General features: G+C 49.1%; 1 protein-coding gene across 3 annotated transcripts in view; it reads right to left on the bottom strand.

The window, feature by feature from the left end:
- The window catches only part of IL1RAP (interleukin 1 receptor accessory protein), a 64773-nt gene that overhangs the window by 19040 nt on the left and 21158 nt on the right, over window positions 1-24575 (bottom strand). For all 3 annotated transcript variants that reach the window (XM_054040812.1, XM_054040810.1, XM_054040811.1), the window contains exons 2-8: window positions 23733-23800; window positions 12318-12603; window positions 11363-11555; window positions 7568-7733; window positions 6179-6250; window positions 3799-3928; window positions 1747-1895 (exon numbers count right to left, since the gene is read on the bottom strand). In XM_054040812.1, the coding sequence (XP_053896787.1) occupies window positions 1747-1895; window positions 3799-3928; window positions 6179-6250; window positions 7568-7733; window positions 11363-11555; window positions 12318-12603; window positions 23733-23799 (1063 nt within the window). In that variant the 5' untranslated portion in view covers window position 23800. The remainder of the gene's footprint in view (window positions 1-1746; window positions 1896-3798; window positions 3929-6178; window positions 6251-7567; window positions 7734-11362; window positions 11556-12317; window positions 12604-23732; window positions 23801-24575) is intronic.

Below are 24575 nucleotides of genomic sequence, written 5' to 3'. Positions count from 1 at the left end.
GTCCTGTGGCACCTTTGAGACTAACAGAAGTATTGGGAGCATAAGCTTTCGTGGGTAAGAACCTCACTTCTTACTTGCATCTGAAGAAGTGAGGTTCTTACCCACGAAAGCTTATGCTCCCAGTACTTCTGTTAGTCTCAAAGGTGCCACAGGACCCTCTGTTACTTTTTATCTGGAATTTGCCCCCAGTCCTGGCAGTTCTAGATCACCCTCCCACAGTGACCGAGGCAGGAACCAAAACCAGAGCGCGGTGCGGTGTGTTTCATACTCCAAGGGCTGTTTAGTCTCCCTCTGGGCATCTCAAAGGAACGTGACCTAGAAGGGTTTCAAGCACCAGCAACGTCCAAAAGGCATTTCCTGTCTGTCCGGTCACACTGGCGGGGAAGCAGTAAGGTGGTGACCTGCCTCAGGGACACTCTGCCAGGAAACCCATCAGGAGAGACCACGAACGTCTTTTCTCTTCAAAGAGGCCCCAGGGTCAGAGAGGATGCTCAGATTAGCATTTCCCAGTGAAGGGCAGTTATCTGACTCACGGGCCTGTTCTACTGATGCACAGGCCCTGGGTCACCCCACACTAAAAATACTGGGTTTAACAGGGGTGAACAGCTTCGGTGGGAAGAACCTGTGTGCTCGTGCCTTGGTGAGTTTCCACTGACCCTCTTGCAAAGCGGTGGCATGTTTAAAGCCAGGAAAAGAGCCTGAGCAGCACCTGGGACAGTGAGCATTGCTAGGCTAGAAAGGGAGGTCAGCGCATCGCTCTACCGGCAAGTCTAATCAGCCCATGTTTTTTTCAATTTCCTGGTACACAGTCCAGAAATGCCAGGCCTCAGCAAAAGCTCCCCCAGCCTGTGCTGACAGCACCCACTGCATGTACCGCTTGGCATGGGGTTGGAGGAAAATATTCTTCCATCATTTAGGGCAGAATGGTTTATGTAGTTCAGTGACCGGGATCCTGAGCTCTAAAAGAAGAGACAGAGTACAAAAAAGGCTGCAGCTTCCCACATGAACCCAGCTTGGTCAGCAGAAATGAACGTAGAAAAGCCATCAGATCTGGCGGCTGCAGGATGAATCTTCTCCTCCCGCGGTACAGAGATAAATGGGAACCGTGTCCATGCACCACGGAGATAACAGATGTCTAAAGAACAACTGGATGGCACCTCCGAGAGGGGTCTGACCACTGACATAGTGTAACAACCTGGTGCCGGCCCCTGAACTGGAAAACACCTCAGGGCAGAACACCATGAGCCCCTGCTCCCCGAGGGCTAGATTGAGCCTTTAGGCTCAGCCCAGGGAAGGGCAACAAGTCCCTGCGCCACCCCAGAAGCGGCACCAACAAGGAACCGTGACTCAGACAGAATTCTCCCTTGCTTTGAGGGAGAGTTCGTCCTTTCCTTCCTTTCAGGGTGCAACTTACTAGCCTCTTTGGCCCTGCTCCACTTGGTGCCTAGAGGGACTAGAACCATGGTTTCACACCCCATCTTTCTCCACACCCACCTGAGCACAGTGGGGAATATCAGGCATGCAGCCTCCACTCTCGTCCCTATAGCCGGAAGTGCCATCTGGGTAGCAATAAGAAGGCTACACAGGAGCAGAGGGAGCAGGAAATATTTACTCCCTCTATTCCCTTGTATGACCGCGTTCAGCCAAGGCCCATCTTGCCCCAAGAAATTTCTTCCATATTCGACCATGCGTCTAAGATTTTTGCCTTGCTGCATCCGTTAAGCCGCGGTTGAGCAAATCCATTACCTTTCATTCTCACCAGGGCCGCATGGTGAACCTCCCCTCTGGTGTTTCTGGCATGACAGGTGTAGTTACGCTTCAAGTCCTTGGCTGTGACCTTGGGAATGGTCAGAGTCTTTGTGACCTGCTTGTGTCCAAGGTCGTCAGTAACGACGCTGGAACAGAAAAGTTAAAGGGTTGCACACGCTAACGCTGGCTGCACTGTTTGTGATTTTTATATACATACACACATATACACACACATATATACACACATACACACACACACAATTCAGTCTTTTCTTTTTTGCAAAATCACACCCATATTTAGGAATTGCTTCATTTTTCACAGGAACGTTTACAGCAGAACGGTTTGACCTTTTGGTTGCTCTGTGAACTGGTTTCGTTTAATTTTCTTGGCATTACTTTTGCTTATTGCCAGCGTGCGAAATATGATTGTTTAACTGGTGTCCTGGGGCATTTTAGAGGGGAAGGGTGGGCTTGCCATAAGGCACTGGACAAAGACTCATGAGATCTGGGTTCAGTATCCACCTTCATCACAAACTCTCTATGGGACCCTGGGCAAGTCATTTAGTCTCTCTGTGCCTCAGTTAGCCATCTCTAAAATGGGGATAATAAGATTTCCTTTCTTCTCCACTTCGTTTTGTCTGTCTAGTCTGTAAACTCTTTTTGAAACAGGGACTGTCCTTCAATATGTGTCTGTACAACAACCAGCACACTGGACCCCCAATCTTGGTTGGAACCTCTATGTGCTACTGTAACACCTAGTCATAGATTCACAAATTCCAGAGCCAGGAGGGAGAGCTGTGGTCACTGAGTCTGACCTCTTGTATAGTGCAGGTCAGACAACTTGCCCCAAATCATTTATAGAGCAGATCTTCTAGACTGACACCCCATCTTGATTTTAAAATTGTCATTGACGGAGAATTCACCACAGCCCTGTTCCAATGGTTAATAACTCTTGCTGTTAAAACATTACGCCTTATTTCCAGTCTGAATTTGTCTAGCTTCAACTTCCAACCATTGGATCATGTTCTACCTTTTTCTGCTAGATTGAAGAGCCCATTGTTAAATATTTGTCTCCCATGTAGGTACTTTTACAGACTGTCATCAAGTCCCCCCTTAACCTTCTCTTTGTTAAACTCAATAGATGGAGCTCTTTGAGTCTACCGCTGTAATGCAGGTTTTCTAATCCTTTAATCATTCTCGTGGCTCTTCTCTGAACCCTCTGCAATTTATCAACATCCTTCTTGAATTGTGGGCACCAGAACTGGACACACTATGCCAGCAGTGGCTGGAAATTACGGCAACAAATAGATGTAAAATAATCGCTCTGCTACTTTATATCCCCCTGCCCTCCATCCCAGGATCACATTAGCTATTTTGGCCACAGCATCACACTGGGAGCTCAAGTTCAGCTGATTATCCACCATGACCCCTAAATCTTTTTCAGAGTCACTGCTTAGGGTGCCCCATCCTGTAAGCAAGGCCTGCATTCTTATGTACATGGCATTCTAATGATGATAATGCTCATCTTCAAATGAATTCTGTTTCATCCCCAAGCTAATTATGGATTGGTTCTACTACCCATCATATTTATTAATATTCTTATGAACAAAATGATGACTGTCTGACCCAGTACGGCCGTTCTTATGTTCTTATGTTCCTTAGAGGGCAGTGGCACACCCTAGCCAGTTTGTGATGCTATTCCCAATGATGAGCTCTCGTTAGCTTATGGAGTCTCTTAACGATGTCTCTTTTGAAAGAAAACTTGGTGACAAACAATGAGCAGATCGTGGTTAAGTATCATAACTACGCACGGGTGCTGCACTGCACCCTGAAGGGATTTGATCTGACTAACACTAAGAAACGAGTGACCCTTGGCTCCTAACGTTTGAGACTTGCCAATAACCTGAACAGGCTTTTTCCATTGGGAGCTCCAGGTGTTGCCAAAAGGGGCAGTGCTGTTGAATACCCCAGGCCTCTCTCTGTGGGATCCCGTGTGCGGCTAGCGGAGAGGGCTGAAAAAGCTATGCAATGAACGTTACGAAACGTTACCTTTCGGAGACTTTTATTTTCAAGTCCGTGATATCGTCTGTATTTTTTCCATCAACCGTCCACCAAAGCTCCGTTCGGGAGTCCTTCAGAAAGGTGAAGTAAACTTCGCAGGGCACAACAAGCTCGGCACCTAGGAGCAGAGGATTAGGGTGAAGTGGACATAGCAGCAGCAGCCTTGCATCGCTTCTACTGTCCAAGGCCTTTCATAGCCCGAGTGTAACTAGAAATGAAAAGGAACAGTCACAAGAGTGAAATGCCTGCAAGCTGCATGGAAGCTTTTTCAAAACACCATAATAGAGGCTCAAACTAAATGTATACTGCAAATAAAAAATACAGGAAGAGGACCAAAAAAATGCCACCACGGCTAAACAACAGAGTGAAAGAGACGGGTAGAGATAAAAAGACATCCTTTAAAAACTGGAAGACAAATCCTACTGAGGGAAATAGAAAGGAGCATAAACTCAGACAAGTCAAGTGTAAAAGTATAATCAGGCAGGTCAAAAAAAGATTCTGAAGAGCAACTAGCAAAAGACACAAAAACTACCAGGAATGTGGCCAAAATACATTTTCAAATGTCTGATAACCGTGCAGTAGTGGGAATATTTCACTTTTGTTTTACAAATAAACAGCAAACAAACAAACAAACAACTCTCTCCCTAACCAGGTACTTAAGTGGTTCCTACCACCACATTGTGAGCGCCTGTGGTGCGGTGTTCACCCCATACTTGCCCTGAAGGGGTTAATGTAGGCTAAGGAGCAGGCCAATCAACCAGCCAGGCCACAGCTGAGGGCAATAGGAGGTTTAAGTAATCCCCTGGCTGACTGAGGAAGCCCAGAGGAGGAATGGGCTGGGTTTATAAAGGCAGAAAGCTGATAACAGAGGGGGCCGCGGGAAACAGCCTGCAGTTACTGCCAGGGAAAAGGGAGGTGTGTTTGGGGCTACCGAGGCAAGTAGCCTACGGTTACTCCCTGGGAGCACTGAGCTGTGGGGCTGGCAAACCCAGAGAAGTGGGGAGAGCCGGAAGGTAAGGAAGGGCTCAGGGAAAAGGCAGCAAAGTCCAGGGTGGAACAGCCCGTGGCTGCAGAGTGGAGGGTCCCTGAGCCGGAACCCAGAGTAGAGGGTGGGCCCGGGTTCCCCTACCTGCCACTGGGGAAGTGGCACCAGTTAGGCAGTGACTGGGAAGATGGCTTTGAAGAGACTGTGATACCCCCTAAGGGGGAAGCGCGCACAGCGACCTGGCCAGAGGGCCAAGTGTCACAGAGAGTGCAGCAGTAGGATGTGCAGCAAGCAGCAGAAGGGGGGCCCTGGCCCTGGATGGTGCTGGTCCCAGAGCGGCCAGGAGGAGGCACCCCCAGCTGCCAGTGAACCCCATGACAGTGGGGTCCCCCCCCACACACAATAATTGGTTTATTCTCAACACCCCTGGGAGGCCAGACGGGGCTATTGTCTCCATTTTACAGATGGGGAACTGAGGCAGAGAGAGAGTAAATGACTTGCCCAAGGTCCCACAGGAAGTCTGTGGCAGAGCAGGGACTGATCCCAGATCTCCTGAGCCCAAATCCAGTGCCTTCAGGACAAGATCTTCCTCCTTGTTATGAATCATGTTTATTATTTATTTATTACTTGTAATACTGCAGCTCCCAGAAGCTGTCCGTGCCTAACGATCAACAAAGAATGTGCTAGGAGCTGTGCAAACCCAGAGTATCAGACGGTCCCTGCCCCGAAGAGCTAACAATTTAAAGAGACCAGACAGGCAGAGGGCCGGGGAAGCGGGAAAACACACCAGCAGAGTGAACTATGTGAGGGTGGGCATAATTTTAGGAGGAGATCGGCTAAATAGAAAGAAAGGGGTGGGAGAGAGGGCAGGAGAGAAGACAGGCAGGTGTGGAGTGAAGATAAGCTAAGGAGACTGTGGGAGGGGAGGGTTAGCACAACCAGACAATCAGCACGGGGCAGAGAAAGTCCAGTTAAACCTGTAGAAAGTTCTCTGAATGTCTGCAGATCCCTGTCTTGGCCACTTCTGAGGAACGGACGCCCCCAGCTGCGCCCCATTTTACCCCCTTCTCTGCTTCTGAAGCTGCTCCTACCAGCTGGAGCCTGATTTCCATGTTTATTATTTCAGTAAGTCTGTCTGCTCAAAGAACTGCCTTAAGCTGTGTTCTCGTGTCCCATAATTGGGCTTCGGCAATTTGGAAGCGACAGAAAAGAGAGAGGATCCCATGCTGCTTGCAAAGCAATCCTGGCCCCCATATTCTTCAAGTAAAGACGCGAAGGAGAGCCGTGGGAAAGCAGGCAACCGAAATGAACCCCTGTGCTTGTTAATTACATGGCTTAAGATAATCTTCCCCATCACTGTGGGCAGCTACCACTGTGATTTACCTGCTTCGAGTTCGTAGATTATTTTCGCATTTGGAGAGAGAATCTGCGGTGGCATTGCCTTGTTTGGAGACCCTGCAGAACAGAAAACAGAATCCCCCCCGGGGTCCCAGTTGAAAACACAATCAGTCTTCGTTAGGATATTGAATGATTTCAGACTATTTTATAGTAACTAGCCATTTGCATATACCCTACCCTCTGTGACCGCAAACTAGGGTCACTCGCCCCCCGCTTCCCTGAGCCCCCAGATGTGTGTACCCATCTCCTGCTGGAATTGCTAAGAATTGTGCATATGTCCCAAAGAGCAGAAGCTGATCTGAGTAGAGAGTGGTCCCAGTCACAAAACTTGGTGCCCAATCCAGATTTTGAAAACCCCCAAGTATAGGGCTGTCTGGATAGATGATCTGGGCCCAGTTGCAGTCCGGAGGAATCACACCTCCATCTAGGCATTTCGGCCTTTACCTACAGTTCACCCTATCCCACAGATTTTTCTACTGCTGCTCTTTAAAAACAACAACAAAAACTGGTTTTTCCTGCCAGCAGTATTCTCTCCTCCTACCAGGCATTCCGTGAGCAGCTGTTACCACGTGACACAAGCACGTTCTAGTGTCTACCAGGGCTTTACATTCTGCATTGCGTTTGCTGCCACTTAGGCCTTGGCTACACTTGCGGATTCACAGCGCTGCCACGGCAGCGAGCTGAGAGCTCACTCACAGCGCTGCAAGTACGCCACCTCTCTGAGGGGAATAGCGTGCCGCGCTGCAAGCGAGCACTGCAGGCGTTGATTACACTGGCGCTTCACAGCGCTGCACTCGCTGCGCTCACGGGGGGTGTTTTTTCACACCCCTGAGCGCCACAAGTGCAGCGCTGTGAATTGCCAGTGTAGCCAAGGCCTTAGACTGAGCATTCTTTGTTACTTGCATAGCACCACATGTGTGTGCTACGCACACTGTAGGCAGCTCTGAAGAGACAATCTCTGCCCTGAAGATCCTACCGTCTGAACAGATGAGCCTGCTAGTTTTACAATACAGCCTGAGAGATGGTAGGAAACATACAGCAGCCACTGGAAAAATGAGACACTGTTTCTAATCGTGAGTTGAGAGCACCATGGACAGACCGTAACGAGGCGATGCCAGCAAAGGCCAGCCTAGATCATCTCATCCTCACTTGCACTACTCACCCAGCCGGAGATGTGTCCTGGGCATTCACACGCCGGGGGAGGCTGACCCCAGCAAACCGAAATACACACCTGGTGGTGGCAGATTAATTAATTTATGCCAAGGAGTCAGAGATGGGACCAATAGTCAGTCACTGATTGAGCCCGCAAGAGCCTTCTCCAGATCTTTTCATCTCTGCCGCTACAATTCTGCATGGTTTTTTTATCCTCCTTACCTACTACCTTCATCCTTATGCTTCTGGTGAGGTTGTAGGTCCTTCCGTTCTCCGTGTAGCTCACAATGCAGGTGTAGTTGCCTTGGTACGCACCGCGGACAATGCCAATGATGAGTGTTGAGTCTCTGGGATATCGGTCGTGGAAGCCATTCACCAACACACAGTTCTAGAAGCAGACAGCAAAACACTTACATTGTTGGAACAAAAGTTCAGAAACTTGTTTTCAATCCCTCTATAAAAATCTAAAGCTCTGCTTGGAATAAGCCTAGCAGGCAGTATTTGGATTTTGATTCAATTCAGGCAAAGGTCTAAGTTCTACAGCATCAAAATCTCATGAGTCCAATAAGGTGAGGGGGACATTTGTCCACCCTTTGCCTCGGTTTCCCCAGATGGAGCAAGTTACTTTTCAGGAAAGATTAAGGCTGGGATAGTCCAAGGAACTGGAAGGAATCAAGGCACCCAGCTCCCGTTGAACTGTATGTCTAATTCCTCTTCGCCTCTCTTCCAAGCGGTATGAGTTGTTGGGGCTCTTCAGGTCAGTTTCCCATTGATGGAGAGATCACTGATGTGGAGTTGGGTACTGCCTTTGTTTAACTTCTTTTTTCACACTATAGGCACCTGTGCCGGAACAGAGGATGCTACAAACAGCCTGCAGGCAAATCCCCTCTTTCAGAAATATCAGCCAATGCCTGGTTCCCAGGGAGCAACTCTGCCTCAAGAATTAGAGAGATTGAGACAGACAGCAAACTCCCTTACTGTTATAACAGCTCCCCCAAAGATTCCACATCACAAAACTAACCATACAGCATGTCTTCGGACTGTACGCTGCTCGCGCTGTAAGAAAGCGAACAGGTGAGACTGTAACAGCACCTGCTAGTGTCTCCTGCCATAACATCCCTTAAACTCCTGGGCCATTAGGCTCTTTTAGGCTGTGATTTTCAAAGCACCCACCAAAGCCAACTGGATCTGCGGGTCTCAGCCCCTCTGGAAACCAGCCCATAAATGCACACAGTTTAGCTAAGCAGTGAACAAAGGGGAGACGTAACTACCTACAGGTTATTTAGAGGGTACAAACACCAAGAAAGGAGAAGAATTATTTAGCTCAGTACCAAGGGGTATAATGGGATGAAATTAAAAAGGAAAACCTCTGGCTGGAGATTAGGGGAAAAGTCCCAGAACAAGAGCTATGGGGCTGCGGAAAAGTTTACAAGAGAAGTGATGGAACACGCTGGCAAGTAAAACCTTAACCACCTTTGCACTTCCAATGCTTTTAATTAGGACTATAACAGCGTTTAAAAGACTAAAACAGCGTTTAAAAGAGAACTGGATAAATTCATGGAGGTTAAGTCCATTAATGGCTATTAGCCACAATGGGTAAGGAATGGTGTCTCTAGCCTCTGTTTGTCAGAGGGTGGAGATGGATGGCAGGAGAGAGATCACTTGATCATTACCTATTAAGTTCACTCCCTCTGGGGCACCTGGCATTGGCCACTGTCGGTAGACAGGATATTGGGCTAGATGGACCTTTGGTCTAACCCAGTACGGCCTTTCTTATGTTCTTATGTTCTTAATCACTGGAGTATCCAGGCACCAACAAAACTGCCTTAATAAAATTTTGTCTCTACTGCTCCCCTTCGTGTGTTGGGTTTTTCTTCTTTCTCTCTATGACAGCGAGCGCAGATACTGCAAAGAATAATCTTGAATAGGCAAGGCGAAGGAGTAGATGACTCTAGTAGGTTTATTCCAGCTCTGATTTATCAGGTTCTATAAGAGAAAGAGCTCTTAGCGATGCTGAGATGCTGGAAGGGTGAGGGGCCCAGAAGAAAGAAAGATACAGAAGTAAAAAAAAGGACAAGAACTAAACTTAACTCTGTTCACAAACTGACACCAAGTTGCACGGACACGTCTGCAGCTGGCATAGCACTTTTGCTCTCAATGAGACTACGCTGATGGATGTCAGCTGAGGATTTGACTCAAAATGAGCAACTGACCAAAAGAAATCCACAGGACAGGAACCTTAATAAGCCTTCCTCTTTGTCAGAAAAAGCAGGGAACCTGTCCCAAGTGCCAAGTTACAGGCCCCTTTTCAGAAAGGTTTATATCCTCTAAATATGCTGATGATAACTTGACTGTCATAAAAGCCAAAGATTTGTACGTTTTCCAAGTGATTATTTCTGAATGGTGCGTTTCCAACTCAGATTTATCTTAATGTGACAGTTGAAGACAGAGGTAATATACCATTGTTAATGGCTTTTACTAGGCCAAATGACTTTTACGGCTTGCTGTCTGCAAAATGATTTAAGTGGGGCTCTTTGTTTCATTCTGCTAATTGATTGTCAATATTTGAACATCAATAGATGATACAAATTAGTCATGTAAACCACCAAAATGAAGCTATTCCTCTTGGCCCAAAGGGAAGTTAGACCAGATACACTAATTCCCAAATGTCGTTAGTGAGCAACTAGCTGCACACCTGCGGCACCTTCCATCTAAGAATCTCAAACCGCTGTACAAAACATTGGCGATTTTAGCCTCCCAGCCCTGTGTGGCGGCATCTCCACTGAGACTACCTCGGGGATTCTCTCCCTGCCGGCTTGGCAGGCAGCCCCTAACATTCTTACCCCTGTGTCACCTAGCCTTGCCAGGCACGGAGCTGGACACTGCAATGCCTGTCGCTAGCCACGGCAAGCGGAATCTCAAAAACCTCAAAGGAGACATCAAGATTTTAAAAAGTGAGGAGCAGACACCGCAACTGCAGACACCGGAGAGGGGCCTAATTTTCAGGCGATGCCTCCAGTCGGGCCCCCAAAAATCACTCGTCACTTTCCAACCTCTTCACCTAATAGTAATAAATGGGACGTAGATGTCCAGGTGCTTTACAAAGGAGGTCAGTATGGCTAGCCCTATTTTATAGATGGGGAAACCTTGAGGCACAGAATGGGCATGTGACCTGCCCAAGGTCATTCAACAGCCCAGGAACTGAACCAAGATTTCCTGAGACCTGGTCTACTGCCCTCTCCAGAAGGCCACCCTACGGCTAAACTCTTCCTTGTTAGAACATAAGAACGGTCATACTGGGTCAGACTAAAAGGCCATCTAGCCCAGTGTCCTGTCTTCTGACAGTGGCCAATGCCAGGTGCCCCAGAGGGAATGAACAGAACAGGTAATCATCAAGTGATCCATCCCCTGTTGCCCATTTCCAAACAGAGGCTAGGGACACCATCCTTGCCCATCCTGGCTAATAGCCATTGATGGACCTGTCCTCTATGAATTTATCTAGTTCTTTCTTGAACTGTGTTATAGTCTTGGCTTTCACAACATGCCCTGGCAAGGAATTCCACAGGTTGACTGTCCATCGTGTGAAGAAATACTTCCTTTTGTTTGTTTTAAACCTGCTGTCTGTTAATTTAATTTGGTGACTACTAGTTCTTGTGTTATGAGAAGGAGTAAATAACACTTCCTTCTTTACTTTCTCCACACCAGTCATGATTTTATAGACCTCTATCATATCCCCCCTTAGTCATCTCTTTTCCAAGCTGAAGAGTCCCAGTCTGATTAATCTAGGCCCCAATCCTGCGTCAGTGCCAGCAAGGGACGTTTTACTGCTGACTTCAAAGGGAGCGAGATTGTGGCAGCAGCTCCAGTAATGTCAGTGGAGCTGCATCAGGGAGTTTAGGGTAGAATTTGGCCTCCTGGTTTGTCTATGGCAAGGATCGCACAGCTGTCTCTTTCAGGTGAGAAGCACTGCACCCCGCTGCCTGGCCCAGGCTACAGTCCCACTACTCCCTTTCTTACCCTGTACCAGTGGACAGTTGGTTTTATGCTGGGAGGATAAAAGCCATCAATATCCGGACAAATGATCTTCTCGTTAGTATGCTCCAAATAGAACAGCTCTTCGGTGGGTTTTATTGATTGGCTGACGCAAGAATCTTGGTCTTTCTGCACAACCTCCAGGGGAAACGCGACCTTGCTGCAGTAGGTTGTGTTTCTAAGCACAGAGGAGGGAAACGCGATTAGCGTGGTCTAGTTTATACATGTGGCATTATGAATGAAATAAAATTAAAGGTCACAGTTTGGGTCAGAGACATGACGACTCTGATGAGATAGATACAGCTTGAATTGTCGTATTTGCATGTAGGAAAACTCCAGACAGACACTGAGACAGACACAGTAGCCGCACAGTGCATTAGAAAAACCTGAAGACTGTTTTCCCCCTGCAAATACAACTCATGTACTGCACCATCCTTTACCAACGTCATGAAAACAACGGGGCTAAGACGTGAAAAAGGAAGACAGACTGAGAGCTCCTCTATTGCTTTGGGGATGCTACATTCATTTTCTCCTGCACCCGGAGCTGTTTTTAATTCCCTGGAACTCTTTTGGGGGGTCAGGAAACTTTGGCAAATTAGCATCCAGTTGACATATTACCCTGCCTCTGAAGCTATCTCCACTTCTATATAGAGATTGCGCCTTACTGGAGAGGGCGTGTGGATTTTGCCAGTATTCTCTCCATGGACACTCTCAGTTAGCACGGAGAGGTATGTGCATTAATGTCCGCAAGGTGCTAAGCATTATTATAATATAAATTGGCTTGGCACTGAGAATTCTTGTAACTGTCACATTCTTTCACCATTAATTCTTATGCAAGTGGCCATCACCCGACAGCAAGATATTAAGCTAGCAACACAATTTTCTTGTTATATAAAAGGCATTTCATGCCCTAAAGTCTGATGCCTACTGCGCTGCTTACCTGAGCATGCAGGTATAATTCCCAGTGTCATTGAGAAGGGCAGGCCGGAACCAAAGGGTGTCTTTTTCCTTACTGATCCGATTGTCTGGGAGACGGAAGTTGATTGGCTCCTCTAGGTCCCGGTCCTGCCCAATCCGGTACCAGATCAGGGTTAAGCCAGCCGAATGGGCTGTACTGTAGTTGTATTTTAAGAAGGCCTCGAAGAGCGGGCATTTGATCCTAGCTGGTTCCCCGTCGTAGACCTGGATTTGTTTCATGGTGTCCACTCCCCAGTCATCGCAGCGTTCTAGGGCCAGAAGGAAGAGATGTCTTAGCTTTCACGTGGGCAGAAAAGAACTGCTGCGTGTGCTCCAGCTCCCACTGAAATCAACATGTCTAGTGGCGTCACTGGAGACAGAGCTGGGGATGCTACCTTCAGAATACTGGGCACCTGGAACCTGCCTTCTTCTTGGTGTTCCTCCTACAATTCCCCAAGATATGCGTCCCTGCCAGGGCAACCTCACAGGACTCGCGTGGGTAGAGCCAGGCTTCCCGGACAGCAGGGAGAGAAATCTTACCTGAAAATGCCTCCTTGATGAACTTTATGCCACCGCGGTGTGTGCGTTTGTGTGGGGCAGCAGGGGCCAGGACCGTAGGGTATTTCCTGGTGGCAGAATCGGTTAACGTTGCCGCAGGACTTAGGGGCTGTTGCTGCAGAATTCAGTGGCACTGTGCCACCAACTACACAGGGACCTGTTTCTATGATAGTGTAGGCAAGGAAACATGGGGGCTGGGCAAGGTTGCTGGTGGTACAGCGGGAGGACCTGGCATGGGAGGAGGCACAGCGTACTTCTTTGGGGAGGGTGCTCCAGCATGGGAAAAGGCACAGAGCCCTGAGATGCATTCTCATGGCCCCACACGTCGTAAAGCAGGATCAAGGGGGGCTCACTGCAGGGTCTGACAGAGGGCAGACGCTGGGCTGGGAGGAGAAAAGCTGCAGAGCAAACCCACATTCATCTCCGTCCATAACAAAGGAATAAAGACAAAGCACAGGCAAAAGGTCAATTGTTCTTTAACCGGCATCTCTTTTCCCCGTGTTTGCCTCCGCATGGAAGCTCCTCAGTAAAATGGACACGGCATGCAAGTGAATCGCAAAGCCACCGTGCTGGCTAAGCGCTGTGTTTCCTAATTCTCCTCTGCGAGCCAAGAGAGGCTAGTGGTGTGACAACACATCCTGCCTCAGCGGGCAGGCCCTGCACACACACAGGAAACAGGGCTGGCTGGTGGGAGTGCAAGGCCTCCTACTTGTGCTAACCCAGAAAACCAGAGTGAGTCACACAGAGAACTGAGTCAGCTGCAGCAGTGCCCTCAGATACCGTGACAGTGCACATGGAAGGGGATTTACCACAGCCTCTCATGTGTGCAGAGATCGGAGGAGCTTTGCTAGACAGAAAACCAGAGTCCTCGGACCAATCCTGCTGTCTCCCATTGCCTTCCAGGGATCAGGCCCTTTTGGCACATCCTCCTCCTCCTCAAAGGGACAGTGGGAAGTATTTTGGCCCCAAATTGACATTTAAAAACAAACAAAGTGAAGAGCGGGGCTAACACAACCGAACGGGACAGACTTTGCGACCCTTGCACTGAGCAACACTAGCCTGCATAACGAAGCGCTCCTTAAATGTAAGAATTGCAGAATCTGGCCCAATCTGAATAGAAATGTTTGTCCTGTGAGTCTAAAAATGTCAATGAAAACTGAACGTGTATTCCCTGGGAACGTGAGAAACCCAAACTAGCAGGAGAAACCTAGTGAAATGGACTGTCAACAGGAAGCCAAGCTGAGCGGTGTCATGTCATTCTTCAGAGAGCGGATAGCAAACGGCATAAAGAGTGAAAAGTGAAACTAGATTTTTAAAAATTATTTCCCCTTAAACTCTCTGGCTGGTGTTTTCAGCATTGGCCTAACTCTGCTCCTAGTGAAGCCAGTGGTAAAACCCCTATGGGACTCCTCTGGAAACAGAGTCAAGCCAATGCTGAGTTCTACTGAAAATCTCATCCTGTAAGTCTAAAACATTGGCTAACCAACATCACGGTCAAAGCCCAATGGGACACATACATCATGGACAAGGCCAACTGTGACCAATACATTGCTAAGCTACTTAGAAGCATGAGGTCCAAGCTACTTGATTTATACAAGGTCGGGACTTCAGAGTTGTTAACAAAGCAGACTGCTCAGTCAGTGACTGCCTGCTAAATGCATGATGAAGCTTTACTGCTATTTGCTTTAGGGGTATTTATTTTCACAAAGAAAGCCTACAGCCTCATCCCTTCCTCTGCTTCCCATTAAGGGAAGGGAGTGCTGTCCTTCCTCTGTGAACAGGGAGTGATGTCTTGGGATTAGATCAGGGGACCGTACATGAGGGCTCCCTGGGGTTCGTTCTCACCTGCGCTCCATGTGCCACTGACTTTGCTATGTCCCCTTGGGCTGGGTAAGTGTCAGTTGGCTTTATTTCTTCAAATGGCAGGGCCAGAGGGGAAAAGAAACCTACGTCAAAATGGCAATACTGAAGTTCTGGGCTCAAGGCCAATGAACTCCGCAATCCTGAACAATCCTTTGTACTTTGGAAGAGCTCCCAAGTCAGCACTGCCCATGGTGTGGTGGGGGGTTGGTGTTGGTTGATGGCCACCTAAAAGAGAATTGTGGTTTTCCGTGATTATCAATCACTCTGGTAACCGGTGGGCAAGGAGAGGTGTTACCTGGGCTGGGTAAATTTTCCTGACCGTTTAGTAAGGCTGTCACGAAAGGAATGGCCAGCAACTCCTGAGTCCATTGCACGGATTGAGGAGTCAAGACGTGCTGAGGAATCCCAACTTGGAGAAGTTGGCGGGCTGCAAACCTCAGTGAACGAACTCAAAATGCAGCAGGTGGCCATGCTGATAAAGAACGGCTACACCATTCACCACAAAGCAGGGGTCTGGCTTTAGAGAGGTTGACTGCTCCCCAGCCCTCTTGGCTCCATAAATCTTGATAAACGCCCCAAGACCGCAGGAAGGAAAGCCAAGGACCGTCAATCTCAACTTGGACAGCAGAAACAAGTGTTGCATCTGACATATAAACCTTTCAGGGCATGAGACGGGCTCCCCTCTACCCCCTCCTACCTGGCTGAGGCTGCTGTGAAAGGATGCAGCCAGGCGGCCATACCCACAGGCTGATTTCGATTTACCATAGTGGGTGCCTTGTGCCTGAGAGGTTGGGTTTTGTCTAGGAGGACAAGTGACGTGATCTCTCACACACACAAAAGCCATTTCTTCCTCTTCAGTTGTTCAGTGGCTCTTTTCCCAATGCTGATAATGCCCTTTGCTGCTGTGACTAGCCCGCTGCTGTCGCAGAACAATGCAGAACCTGCTGGGTTTGTCAGACTTGGAGAGAGCTGGTTGTATCATTTGCCCAGGATGTGGGGGATTTAATCTGTGCTGGAAACTGATCTTGATCTGATTGCATTCAGCAGTGTTTTGTGTGCCAGCTCCCTGCTGCACCCCTCCCCCTCCCCAATCTGTTAGGCTTCATTAGAAGTTCAGAAACGTATTTACTGCCGATGCCAGCAAGCCCATAACACTTCAGTTGGCGATGTCGGTCTCAACAGGTGACAAGGGCATTTCGTCCTTCCCTGGACACTTCAAGCCCCGCGAATATCCTTCCACAACGCAAAGGATTTCATTCTAAATACTGACGGGATAGTTCAGCTCCCGCCATACTACGAAGTAGAACAACGACACCAAGAGGGCTTCGGGGATCAGTGCAAGAGAACCGTCCAGAACTCAGGGTGCAATCCTCAGCTGGCATAGCTCCACTGAAGCCAATGGAGCCACGTGGGCTTACACTACCTTGGGCTCTGGCTTTCACAATCCAGGCCCAGGCAGTTTCCTGTCTCTGAAACGTTCCCTGCACAAATTAGACCTGTTGGAGGTAAGCTAGGTGGAATTAGCATTCGCTCTGTGGCTTGAGGGACTTGTGTAGACTTCTGGGCTTGGGCTGGAGGCTGGGCTGCGGGACCCTGCAGCTCAGGGAGTCTACACAGCAATGAAACAGCCCTGCAACCCGAGCCCCGCGAGCCCAACTGGGCTGGCACGGGCCAGCCGCGAGTTTTTCTTTGTTGTGTAGACAGACCCTCAGATACTGTAGCAAAGGGCACATTAAAGCTGCCTAACAGAGAGAGCTGATGAAACTCCGTTACAGTCCACGGATACTCACCCTGGAGATGCCAATACAATTTAATTTTAAAATTATGCATGCAAGAGTCACTATTATTAGCATTAATTTGTACTGCTGCAGTCTCGAGACTGAAGCCCCATTGAGCCTGGTGCTGTACAAACACACAGGAAGAGACCGTCCCGGTCCTGAAGAGTTAAAATCTGAATTGACAAAGGGTTGATGAGCTACGTGTTGTTATACCCATTATACAGCTGGTGGAACCCAGGTCCCGAGAGACTGCGCGACTTGCCAAAGGTCACGCAGCGCGTTCATGATAGAGACTGGAATTAGACCCAGCTCTCCTGAGTCCCAGTCCAACACCCTAAACCATCAACCTATCTCAGTGTGTCAGCAAGAGGAACAATGCATGCCGAAGGGGAAAGGAGAAGTGGGATGGGACAGGTCGTGGAAAGCCTGCATCAGTAAATACCAGTGTGCTCAGCGGCTGAAGGCCCCAGGGAAGAGGCTGGTTTACAACCCTGCCAGGGAAAGGGACGGGGAGCAAGCGAGGTGCAGGGAGGTGGGCAAACTTGTTCCAGCCGGTGTGTCAGGAGCCAACGATCCACCTCCAACCCAGGAGGCCGGAGAGCAGAGACAAAGGTCATTCTAAGGCCACTGCCCGTGTTCAATGTTCCTTGAGAACAGGATGAGAAGGGAGGACTCCCTCCTTCTACAGTTCTTCTCTGATGCACGGGGAAAAGCAGCTCAGATGGGGGAGAGGAGTTAACTTTGAATGGCCCGGGGCTGTGGGTGTTACAACACCAACCTCGCACGCAGGCAGATTTCTTTATTATCATCTTTGCTCTCTTGCTTTAAAAACCTGCCCCCTTGCTCAGCCTGGCTGTATCATGGGTGAGTAGGCTTAGCAGGGAGCCGGGACCCTGCTCAGAAGCTGAGCAAAGCTGGGGGGTTCCTCTCCGCACAAAGGAAAGTGCTGGGGAAGGAGGGAAAATAACGGTGTCGCTCGACCTCCGGAAAGTAGAAAATAAACATTCTGGAACATTGCAGCTTTGTTCACAATGCTCCCCACTCCCCCATTAGGAACGCCCCCTATGGACACACAGACCATCTCCTCCACACACACGAGCACAACACACCAACAGAAGCGCCCATGCACACACAGATATACACACACATACGAGCTAGGGCACTGAGACTCTGGGGACCTGGGTTCTATTCATGGCTCTGCAACTGGCCGGCTGGGTGACCCTGGGCAAATCACTTCCTCAATCAGTGCCTCAGTTTCCCCATTTGTAAAATGGGGATAATAATGCTGACCTCCTTTATAAAGCGCTCAGAGCTATAATAGATGTGATTATTAAGTGGGTACATTCTTTTGTAAATTCCTGTAAGGGGAAGGACTTTAAAGCAGGTTAAGTTACAGATATGCCAAATCCAGAACCCTCTATCCCAACTTCCTCAAACTTTCATGGTTCAAAAGAAGTAGGACCCAGCTCTAAGCCCTTGCCAGCTCCTTTCCGTTTTTTGTTTTTCAAAACTCCTGACCAATGAAATTCTGCCGTACCAACCCCACCCCCAGTTTTGTCCATCACTAGTTAAAATCTTGGAGATGGCATTACAAAGCGCTGCTTATGCGACAAGCCATCTACCCTGCTGGCATCTGCTACTACGCCATTGCCAAATAGAAGCATCCTTTTTAATTGTCTTGAATCCTTGGAAAGCTGCCCTCCCTGCAAAGGGTTTGATTGCGCGCTAACAGCAGGCGGCGAGCCAGCGATGGGGGTTGTTTCTTAGTGGATACGGAGACAAGGGCCTGATGCTTTGCTCTAGCAAACACCAGAGCGAGCTTCAGCCGATCTTATCTGCGCTTTCCTCCAGCACACCCATCTCAGAAGCAACAGCGAGCAATACCCCATCCCGGTGGTTTTCAATCCGTGGTCCACAGACTATGGCTAAGATTTCCAAAGGGGTCTGCACCGTCATTTTGTAGGGGTCTGCACGTGAAAAGAGGTTGAAAACCACTGGTCTACTATCATCTTAGCAGCTTCCTGCCGTCTTTAGGTGCCGCTGCCTTACCATCTTAAGCAGAACTGATTTGACTCAGCAATACCCTGAGCTGGGAGGAGGGAGCCAGGCTCACATTCAGCTCGCTAAAGAATCAGCATCAGTAAGACGAGAAAAGTAGAAGGTAGTAATGACCGAAAAATCCCCCACCTTCCGCTCCAAGCCAAGATTGCAGGGGCTGGGGTCACGATTCCGGAGGAAGAGAAGGCAGCAGACTGAACACAGTAGTGCGCGCCAGCAGCCAAAGGTGGGTACGTTCACCCAGACAGCGGGAGCTGGGCAATTACCTGTTCCCTTCGTACCGACGGTGTCTTATGAGTCTACCTTCGTACACACGTTCCAGCCCAAGACCGTTCCACTGCCGTGCCTGCTACATACTGGTAAATGGCACAGGGGAGATGCTCCCCAGCAAACCTCCACACCACACCCTCACGTGGTCTCTCGATTCGTGCAGCTGCACAACAGCAGAGTAATTGGGGGAGGGGGAAGAGCAGAGCAAACGTGACTACCATCCAGGATACCCTTTCCCTGCGCAGGACGAGCAATGGGTTGATCCAAAGCCCAGGGGGCTCTTTGGTGATCTCAGGTTCCTCATTTTCCCACAGCTTCTCTGTAAGCTCCCGTCTCACACAGCCCAGTGCCCGTGACACCAGGCAGGAGCATTGGCCGCTCCTTGCAGCATGCTGGGGTTTCCATGGACGTCTCATGCAAGCGCAGCCCTGCTTAACTTATACCTTTTGACAAGGCTACTGCAACTACTGCCCCTGGCCGCCAAAATCCAGTTACGCCTCGATGGGCCCTCAAACTGCGTCTCACAGGTTTTTAATCAACGGCTGAGTCAAACAGAACAAAACCCTCAAAAGAGATGTGAGACATGGACGTTGCTGGCTGGTCTCCAAGCGTAACCCCGGCCACTCTGGCTTATAACTTTGGTTTATTACACAAAACTAAACCGGGGGGAAAAGATTAGGTGACTCAGATAATAGGATATGGAGCTTGAATCAAAGAGGTCACCAGTTCAAATCTGATTCACCTGAGGAGAGACTGAAAGTGACCAACTAACCTCAGATCAGTGACCTAAGTGAAATGGGCTCCTCTCTTCTGAGAGCTGCGGCCAGCTTGGACATAGAGACTGAACTCCGCTCTTGTCTGCAGAAGGAATCCCGGTAAGTACAACATGGGGGTAGCTAACTGCTCTACCTGCTTTGCAGCTAGACCTCCCGGTTCCCCCCACGGCTGCGAATCTGGCATCTTTCCCCAGCATCACTTCACTTTAAAAGTTGGGTGGGGAACAACCTAACCTCAAAGCATCAAAAATAAACCTTGGAGATGAAAGCAGCTCCAGAACTGGGCTTAACAATGGGGTAGCAGGTCATAAAAACATACCTGAGCTGGCCAGCAACTGGAACAGCCAGGGGAATGGAGGAGGAGAGGCGAGGCAGGAAATATTAGAAGACGGGGTAGGGGGGTGGTTGTTCATTTAAAAAAAAAAAAAAAAAGCAGACATTTCCATCTACTTTTCTTGTCACTTTACACCCTAAAATACGCAAGCTCTGGGCTTCTGGGGCTGTCACCACTCCTAGGAGAAATAAAGTCACTGGAACTCCATCATTCGAATAACAGCTGTGTAGCAATACTTCCCAAGAACGGATACAAGGCTTTGCCTCTCCAAAGTGTTTCACAGACAGTAATTTATGAATCCTCAAATCATCCTTGGCCATAAGTAACTACACACCCATCCGAACGAGACAGGCTAAATCAGTGGTGGGCAACTTGCAGCCCGTGCCGCTTCCCGGAGCTCCCATTGCCCGGGAACGGCGAACCGCAGCCACTCAGAGCTGCGGGCAGCCTTACAAATGTAAACAAACTGTCTGACGGCCCGCCAGCAGATTACCCTGATGGGCCGCATGCAGCCTGTGGGCCGAAGGTTGCCCACCATTAGGCTAAATTGATCCCTGGTAGGAGGTTACACCAGGGATGAATTTGACCCGCAGGGCCTACTTCTGGTCTCTGTTCCACTGAGGGTAGATGAGTTACGGTGGCTTTATACCAGTATATTGAAAGCCTCAATTCCGCACCATTGAAGTCAACTGGAGTTTTGCAACTGATTTCAGGGGAAGCCGGGTCAGGCCCTGAGAGCAGAATCTGGCATAGAATCATAGAATATCAGGGTTGGAAGGGACCTCAGGAGGTCATCTAGTCCAACCCCCTGCTCAAAGCAGGACCAATCCCCAACTAAATCATCCCAGCCAGGGCTTTGTCAAGCCTGACCTTAAAAACCTCTAAGGATGGAGGGTAGGAATTAATGGTAAATTCTCAGAATGGAGAGGGGTAACTAGTGATGTTCCCCAAGGGTCAGTCCTCGGACCAATCCTATTCAACTTATTTATAAATGATCTGGAGAAAGGGGTAAACAGAGAGGTGGCAAAGTTTGCAGATGATACTAAACTGCTCAAGATAGTTAAGACCAAAGCAGACTGTGATGAACTTCAAAAAGATCTCACAAAACTAAGTGATTGGGCAACAAAACGGCAAATGAAATTTAATGTGGATAAATGTAATGTACACTGGAAAAAATAACCCCAAGTATACATACAATATGATGGGGGCTAATTTAGCTACAACAAGTCAGGAAAAAGATCTTGGAGTCATCGTGGATAGTTCTCTGAAGATGTCCGAGCAAAGTGCAGAGGCGGTCAAAAAAGCAAACAGGATGTTAGGGATCATTAAAAAGGGGATAGAGAATAAGACTGAGAAGATATTATTGCCCTTGTATAAATCCATGGTACGCCCACATCTCGAATACTGCGTACAGATGTGGTCACCTCATCTAAAAAAAGATATACTGGCACTAGAAAAGGTTCAGAAAAGGGGAACTAAAATGATTAGGGGTTTGGAACAGGTCCCATATGAAGAGAGATTAAAGAGGCTAGGACTCTTCAGCTTGGAAAAGAGGAGACTAAGGGGGGATATGATAAAGAGGTCTATAAAACAGCCATCATAACCCATTCTGCACTGTAAAATACTGGCTATTATCTGGCCAGATTCTGATCTCACTTAAACCAGTGTCAACCTGAGTAACTCCACTGGCCTCAAACAAGTTACTCTGGATTGACACCAATGAACTGAGACCAGAATCTGGCCCACAGTATATCGTGCTTCCATCCATGGATACCAAAGTGCATCCCTTCCTGATAACAGTTAACTCCTTTTTAAGGCGGAGCCCAGGGGAGCTATGGATTCTCAACCCCTTTTCACAGTAGGCCTGGGGTCCCAAGGAGGGCACCCAACAGCTGAAACACTAAAATTAGTGGACACTTCTTTGAAAATGTGAACTTAAGTGTCCTGCCTAAGGATACAGAGCAAGTCAGGGGCAGAGCTGGCCACAGAACCCAGCAGTCCTGGCTCCCAGTCCCATAGTCTAATCAGGTTTCAGAGGGGTAGCCATGTTAGTCTGTATCAGCCAAAAGACCGAGGAGTCCTTGTGGCACCTTAGTCTAATCAATAGACAGGGCCAGTGCTAATATTTAGGCAAACTAGGTGGTTGCCTAGGGCGCCAAGATTTGGGGGCGCCAAAAAGCGGTGCCCCCAATTTTTTTTTTACATCGTTCCTACACCCCCTCCCCGAGCGCGCGGTCGCTGCTCCACTTCTCCCGCCTCCCAGGCTTGCAGCACAAATCAGCTGTTTGGCGCCGCAAGCCTGGGAGGGGAGGAGAATTAGAGTGGGGGCAGCGTGCTCGGGGAGGAGGCAGAGCAGAGGTGAGCTGGGGTGGGGAGCTGCTGCACGGCTCTCTGGGGGGAGGGGAGCTGCCACGGGGCGGGCGCCTCAGGGCGGGAGGGGGGAAGCTGCCACGAGGGGGGGGGGCGCCTCGGGGAGGGCGGGGAGCTGCTGCAGGGCTGGAGGGGGGGCGGGGCGCAAGGTGGAAGTTTCGTCTAGGGCGCGAAACTTCCTTGCACCGGCCCTGTCAGTAGATCATATTACCCTAACTCATAGCACCCGCTTCTGATGTCCTCATTTTAGCACAAGCCCGAACGAATCCAGCAACACCTGCAGAGGCAACAGGACAGGAGCTACAAACCACGGCACTGCGGGGAACTGGATTTTGCTCACTGGCTGGGGCTTCCCAGATTTGTCACCGCAGCGAGCGGTGGCGTGAAATGCTCCGGTAACGCTTTCTGGTGCACTGCCAGGGAGCAGCACCCTACCCGAAATGGAAGGGGAGATTGTCTACATTGTAGACAGGGCAGTTTTGATGCCACGGGAGAAATGCACAGAAAGGTGAATCCGACCCGCTTTCGCACCCACCGGGGGCTTGGGGCTCTCGGGACCCAGCAGAGCCAGGACAGCTCCAACGGGCAAGGGATGGGGTCCCACTTAGGGATTCCGGGGAGGGGGTTATCCAAGCGCAGGCTCGGTAAATGGTGCAACAAGGCCGATGCCCATGAGGGACATATCGAACCTCCACTGGCCGCCTGGAATGTTCAGTCTTTAATGGGTTTTCCCTAATAAAGTTAGAGCTTGTTCCCCCCTCCCCGCCCCTTTCCGTTTTCCTTCTGTAAATCAATCACGACATCTCTCCTTCGCCCCAGATAGGAAGCCTGGGGCCGATACCGATACAATCCCCCTCTTCATGAGCAGCCCAGCTGAATGCGAGCCAGACGGCCCGTGAGGATTACAACATATTTCCTGCTAGGAACGTGACTCAATGAGGCTGGCATGCGAGCTTGGCCCATTCAAGAAGTTCCATTCTCCGCAGCCATGACTGAGACGTGAGTCAGACTTCAAGGGCCAGAATCTCGTGTTCCGGATCCAAACAGGAAGGAAAGATTCTCAGGTTCAATTCCCGGCCCTGCCTGACTCACTAAGTGACCTCGGGCAAGTCATTCTCCCCCCAGCCCCCCATACCGAGTCTCTGTTTTACCAGCTGTAAAATGGGATAATGTTAGTGACCAGAGTGTTGTGAAGCTTGTGTTTGCAAAACTCTTTCAGATGCCCATTGCATCCAGGAATATAAAAACAACAACTATTTTAAAGCAATAAATCCATCCCTGCTGAGTTCAAAGGCCCAGAGATGAGGCTGTGCTTCCTGTCATGAGTGGGAAGAGTGGAACCTAAGACACTGCCTGCCATTTCCTAAAACAAAATCTGACCGCTCACTTACCTGAGCTGCTGCTGAGGGTGGCCATGCACAGCCATAAAGTCACCAGCAGGAGGCAGCACAACTTCATCCTGTCAATACAAACACACACAAAGAAGTTCCAGTTATTTCAAAACTCTTTTCTCACCGACGGGAAGTTTTGTCCTCGGCAGTTTTGTTCTGGCACCTTCCAGCACCTCTGCGTTTGATTTTAAGGCTTTTTAACAAGTTTGCATAGAGACACCATGGGAGCACAAGGCGCCTAAGCCCAAAAGCATAGTTAGAAAGTGGAAGTCAGGTCTCAAGTTCAACCATTTCAGCTCAGTGTAACATTCAGAGGCAGCGTTTACGCACAGATACCATGGGCATCTGCCAACTGCAAGCATACAGCACGGGAAGCAAGAGAACTCTTGAGCTTTGGCTCCAAAGCCACAGTACTGGACCTAGTGTGACCAGATGTCCCAATTTTATAGGGACAGTCCCGATTTTGGGGTCTTTTTCTTATGTAGGCTCCTATTACCTGCAGACGGACGGTATCACTCGGCAATTGTCACAGTGCGCACCCTGCAGCCTAAGCACTGATGCAATACGTTTGCATAAAGCATTAATCTAATGATTCTGAGTAATGAACGCATTTTACAATCTGACCGTTGCAAAGTCTGTTTGCCGATAACTTGCAAAGGAGGAAAGGCTACATTTGACAAACAACTTGTTGAATGCGAATAGTTCACCCAGATCTAGCGGGCAGGTCGCCTAGGAATGAGGCTTAGGCTGTGATTGAAACAGCTTTCAGTCAACTCCAGATTTGAACCGGTGACCTATAAATAATTAAAGGCTCCAGATCCCAGTACCGAACCCCGCAGTCCA

This window comes from Malaclemys terrapin, chromosome 9 (genome assembly GCF_027887155.1).
Source record: "Malaclemys terrapin pileata isolate rMalTer1 chromosome 9, rMalTer1.hap1, whole genome shotgun sequence".
NCBI lineage: Eukaryota > Metazoa > Chordata > Testudines > Emydidae > Malaclemys > Malaclemys terrapin.
The sequence above is the reverse complement of the archived record's forward strand: the minus strand, read 5'-3'. Positions and strand labels throughout refer to the sequence as shown.